Source organism: Otolemur garnettii, unplaced genomic scaffold (assembly GCF_000181295.1).
Source record: "Otolemur garnettii isolate 467f Iridium unplaced genomic scaffold, OtoGar3 scaffold00140, whole genome shotgun sequence".
NCBI classification, from domain to species: Eukaryota; Metazoa; Chordata; class Mammalia; order Primates; family Galagidae; genus Otolemur; species Otolemur garnettii.
In genome coordinates this window covers 3,040,818-3,045,956 of record NW_003852535.1, presented here as the reverse complement: position 1 = coordinate 3,045,956, position 5,139 = coordinate 3,040,818, and the positions used below count along the sequence as shown (strand labels likewise).

Here is a 5,139-nt window from a genome sequence, read left to right as displayed (position 1 = left end):
GAGGGATTTTTCAAGGTTAACAAAGGGAGATGGGTGTCTCAAAAAAAAAAAAAAAAAAGACGAAGAGGAATTTGAAGAGTTGGGAAGCTCTTCCAGGAAGTTAGCTCGTGAGAGTCGGTGCATACTGAGATGGGGGCGGGGGGGCAGTCAGGTAGCATGGACTCCACTGATACATGTAACAGTTCTGAGCTAGAGACCGAGTTACAATAGTTATCTCTCAACCACTCTCCAATTGTTTTGCCAGCTTCTTGATGCCACACATTGGGAACAGAGTCTAGCAATGCCACAGCAGTTACCTTACTTTTTACATCTGCTTCTTGTTGAATCGTTCCTTCAACAAAAGCTAGTCCTCCAGAGCTGTGACCAACCAAAAATACATTCTCAACTGAAGACTGGGCTACAAAATGGTCCCAAACAGATTGCATGTTCTTCAAGAGAACCATTTTCTCTAATATGGTTTCTTTTCTTTTTCTTTTTCTCTTAGAGGATTACAATACTTATAGAAATCATGTCCTTTCTTTGTTTTTTTAGAAACTTCATCTTTTCTTTCTCGTTTTTCTGCAGATTCATCCGAACTATCAGAAGATGACCGTACATGTATCTTTGGCTTTTCTACTTCAAGATAGTTTTCATTGGGCTTCAGTAGTATTAGTCCATATCCTTCATCCACGGCTCTATAATAAACCTTCTAGTCCACTGACCTGCCCTGACGATACCAATACCATGAATTAAAACCAACATTTTCTGTGGATTTGTCAAAGCATCCTCATTTACAAAGATAAAATCTTTGGGTGGCACCTGAGGCTCAAAGGAGTAGGGTGCCGGCCCCCTATGCCAGAGGTGGTAGGTTCAAACCCAGCCCTAGCCAAAAAAAAATCTTTGATTCACTCTTAGTGGCATCTACTAGAATAGTTTTTTTTTTTTTTTTCAAATTACAGCCCTTCTCCAGGAGCTCATATGCATATTTTCTAATGACATCTCTAGGAGCCTCATATCTTTTCTGGTTCCATCTGTGCAAGTCTTCCCGGTAGTTAAAAACAAATGGTTCCCCAGTTTTTATGTGTCTGAACTGCCCCTTTTCATTAAAAGCATATTCAAATCTTTCCTGGTTATCAGGAAAATCAAGAGGTGGTTCATCTTTTTTCATTAGTTCATCCTAGATAATAATTAAATCTAACCTAGCTTATAAATCCAAACTCTGCCCCCAGCTGCAGGGCTGAAAGGTTGGGTGGGAGGAGGTGTGGCCTTCTAGCTGAACAGCCAAACTCCCTCTAGGTTGTTAGGACTTTCCATCTCGGTATCCACCCTCCCCCACCCCCAAATTCAAGTTGCACTTCCAGAATCTCCAGAAGAAAATTCTTTTAGTGTTTAGGAAGCCCTAAACTTCTCAGCCTTAAACCATGTTATTCTAGGTTCTAAATATTATGTTGTTTTTATGATGGCAAAATTACTTATTAAATACATTGCAAAGGATCAGCACTCAAGTTATGAGTGCAAAGAGTTAACTGTCAGTGCTACACTGCTGGACACAGCACAGACTTTATAACTGTGACTCCCACTGCGCTTGAGCACCAAACTACAGGCATGAAATGATGACTAGTCTAAAAGTGTCCACAGTCATTTACCTCACAAGTCTAAGTCATTCACAGTGTTGCCAAAGGCAACAACATTGCTTCACAATTTGTGCTTTTAAACACGTAGCTTTTTTCTGTCTCCCCTTGTATTGAACTCATTCCTACTCATAAACCTGAAGTTATGTAATCTGCTCTCTAATCCCCTTCCTGAAACTTTGTTGAATCTGATTTGGATTTCGTATGTCTTCCTTAATGAAGTACAGTAAGCAGATTTCTCATATCAATCTATAATTACTACTTCACATAGTCGAGCATTCCTATTCACTTTTAGCTCCATGGAGTCAGAAATAGAGGCTAGCAAATAGCACAGTGTAAGGTACACAAGCTCAGCAAACATGTCTAAAATAAAGGAATGAATATATCATCTGATAAACACTTCAAAAGAAAATGAGGTGATACTCACCTGTTTGAAAGATAACCATATATCAGACATCCCAGCAGCGACCCAGTCAAAATTAGGGATTGAGCCAGTGATTTCTGTGACTCAGATTCACACACCAGGTCCCACTGGAAGAGAAGGAAAGCAGCATAGTGGAGCTGGGGAGAACTGTGTCTCCAAACTCCTACAGAAGATGTGCATGAGCCTCTGCTGTGATGGTCCTGCCTCCCTCTCCAGCTTCATAAACAGATACTCTCCTGTGTAGCCCACACCCTGAAAGTACTGAACTAATTTCAGCCCTTTAAATACAGCTGGCTTTTTCTCCAACCTCATAACCTTCCAAAAGCCTGTATCCATGTGACTATGTCTCTTTATTTTGTCTTCACACCACCAACTCCCTTAATTGCATTAACATATTTATATCCTTTAAGAATTATAATTAAAGGCTGAGGGTGGTGTTTCATACCTATAACCCTAGTACTCTAGGAAGCTGAAGCAGAAGGATCATTTGAATTCAGGAGTTTGAGGTTGTAGTGAACTGTGACACCATTGGACTCTGTGTTACTTCCAAACACCTCAATCACATAAGCAGAACATGTAGCTTCTTACCTCAGTCACAATGGTGGATGAGAAGAAGCTTCGATCATACACCCAGCCATCCACACATGGCTCTGTGTCTGCCTCACTCATGTTTGAGAAGGTCTGGTTCAGATGAAGGAGCTGCCACTGGGGAACAACAAAGCGACGACACTTCTCTGGCCTCAAGTTGGAATCCAGTGGGATGGAGATTCTCAGGAGGGCATCTTGGCTGAGTGTCCCAGTGTCATTGTCAGAGACAGTGTCATTGTCGAGGATGTGGACCCAGCAGCGATGACTAGGGACGGCTGCAGTAAAGTTCTCCAGCATAACATGAGGGAACAGTAGGATGCTGATGATGCAACAGAAAGCCAGCTGAAGGATCTGGAATCTCCCCAGGCTTCCTACTTGATCCAGGAGCACCTCAAAGGCCATTGAGTCTGAGCAGGTAACAGTGACCTTATGGAGATCAGTTCAGAAGGAGAAAAGGTTTCCTCTGACTAAGGCACAGTAACCTCCTGTTGATCTAGACTTAAAAATCAAACCGTTTTATGGTGTGTTTGAGCAAAAAAGAGAGAGCAGAGCTTTTTCTTGGTTAGTACTGAAGTTTGACTAAAGGTTAATGAAAACTATTTATATTAGTTAAAGTAAATCAAAGTGGAATGTTGGATACAAATGTTGAGCTTTTGTAAGTTAAGTTTTGCTTCAGTTCAAATTATATAAGTGACAGTGATTTTAAAGTTTTCCAAGTGGTGGAATAAGCGTAATAAGCTAAGAAGGTATATGAAAGCTATAACACAATTAGAGCCCAAGAAGAAGGGAAAAGGGAAGAGGGAGGGGAGGGGGAGGGAGGGCAATTGATGGGACCACACCTACTGTGCATCTTACAAGGGTACAAGGGTGAGTGTAGAATATAAGTGTCTTAAAAGGAGGCGGAGCCAAGATGGTGGACTGCAGCCAGCTTCCCACAGAGGCTCCCATCCAGAAGGAGACTTAAAGGACAGAAGTCTGGCAAGTAAGCTGATGGTTTGGAGCTGAGCCAAGAGAGAAGATTGAAGAACCCACAACAACTTTGCTGAGGTGAGCTGTGATCCCAAAAATACAATCAAAAGGTACAAACTCACCACCAGCAGCAGCAGCAGAGTCCTCCACTCCTAGAGCTGCACCAGAGGAGCCCACTGCTCCTGGTGGGCCCATAACTGCTTGCTAGAGCCAGGTGCACCCCTTGGGGAAACAGCAGAGGAGTCTCCAACTAGGGGCAGGCCCAGAACTGCTTGCTAGAGCCTCACGTGTCCTGCGGCGGTGGCGGAGGAGTCCTCTGCTCTGGCTGGGCCCAGAACTTCTTGCTAGAGACACAGATGCCCCTTGGGGGCTGGCAGAGGAGTCCCCCACTCCGGGTGGCCCAGAATTGCCTTTGAGAGCCCCACATGCCCCGCAGGCACTGGTGGAGGAGCCCGCTGCTGTGGGCAGGCCTAGAACTGCTTGGTAGAGCCACGCAGCCCTGCAGGCAGCGGCAAATGTGTCCCCCACTCCGGGTGAGTCCAGATCTGCTTGCTAGGGTCGTGCATGTCTTGCAGGCAGCTGGAGGAAGAGCTCTCCATTCAGGGTGGGCCTAGAACTGCTTGCTAGAGCCATGCATGCCCCACAGACAGTGGCGGAGTAATCCCCACTCTGGGTGGGCCCAGAACTGTTTGCTAGAGCTGCACATGTCCCACGGGCAGCTGCAGAGGAGTCCTGCATTCTGAGCAGGCCTAAAACTGCTTGCTAGAGACATGTGCACCCTGTGGGGGCCAACAGAGGAGTCCCTGGATCTGGTCAGGCCCAGCAAGCTATAAATCCAAAAAAGACCATTTAAGAACACAAATACAGGTATAAAGCAGGCCCCAGAACTGCTTGCTAGAGCTGCATGCCTCCCACAGGTAGCAGGTGGCTACAGAGGAGCCCCCAGCTCCCGGCAGGCACAGAACTACTTGCTAGAGCCATGCATGCCCCACGGGTGGCAGAGGAGATCCCCGCTCCACATTCCAGGCTCATGCTCTGGGTGGGCCCAGAACTGTTTGCTAGAGCCATATATGTCCCATGGGGGGTGGTGGAGGAGTTCCCCACTCCAGGCTCCCATGCTGGGAGGGACCAGATCGGCTAGCTAGTGCCATGCACATCCAGCAGGTGGTGGCAGAAGAGTCCTCCCCTCCCCATTCCCCTGTCCCTGCAGTTGCCCCAGCAGGGCTGAACTAGGACTGATCCAGCTGCTGCTGTTCCCCTGCCCCATGGTTGCCCCAGCAGGGCGAACTAAGACTGATCTGGTCGTGTGTGTGCCCTGCACCACCACTGCTGTTCCACCACCCCCTAGTTGCTCCAGTGAGGCAGAACTAGGACTGATCTAGCCACAGCAGTTACCCTGTCCCCTGGTTGCCCTGGTGGGGCCAAACTAAGACTGACCCAGCTACACACATTCCCTGTTCCTGCTGCTGCCATTCCCCTTCCCCCCAGTTGCCCAGATGGGGCTGGACTGGGACTGATCCAGCAGCTGCCATTCCCCTGCTCCCCTGG

The 5,139-nt window shown here is 46.9% G+C and overlaps 1 protein-coding gene and 1 pseudogene across 1 annotated transcript; both read right to left on the bottom strand.

The window, feature by feature from the left end:
- LOC100941703 overlaps positions 1–1,150 on the bottom strand; it is a 16,482-nt pseudogene extending 15,332 nt beyond the window's left edge.
- An 883-nt stretch (positions 1,151–2,033) lies between these two features.
- On the bottom strand, positions 2,034–3,024 carry LOC100966825 (solute carrier family 22 member 24-like). The gene is made up of 2 exons (XM_003798695.1): positions 2,623–3,024; positions 2,034–2,141 (listed from the first exon to the last, which is right to left on the bottom strand). Exons 1-2 carry the CDS (start codon positions 3,022–3,024, stop codon positions 2,034–2,036), a joined length of 510 nt encoding a protein of 169 aa, XP_003798743.1.
- Positions 3,025–5,139: the final 2,115 nt, after the last annotated feature.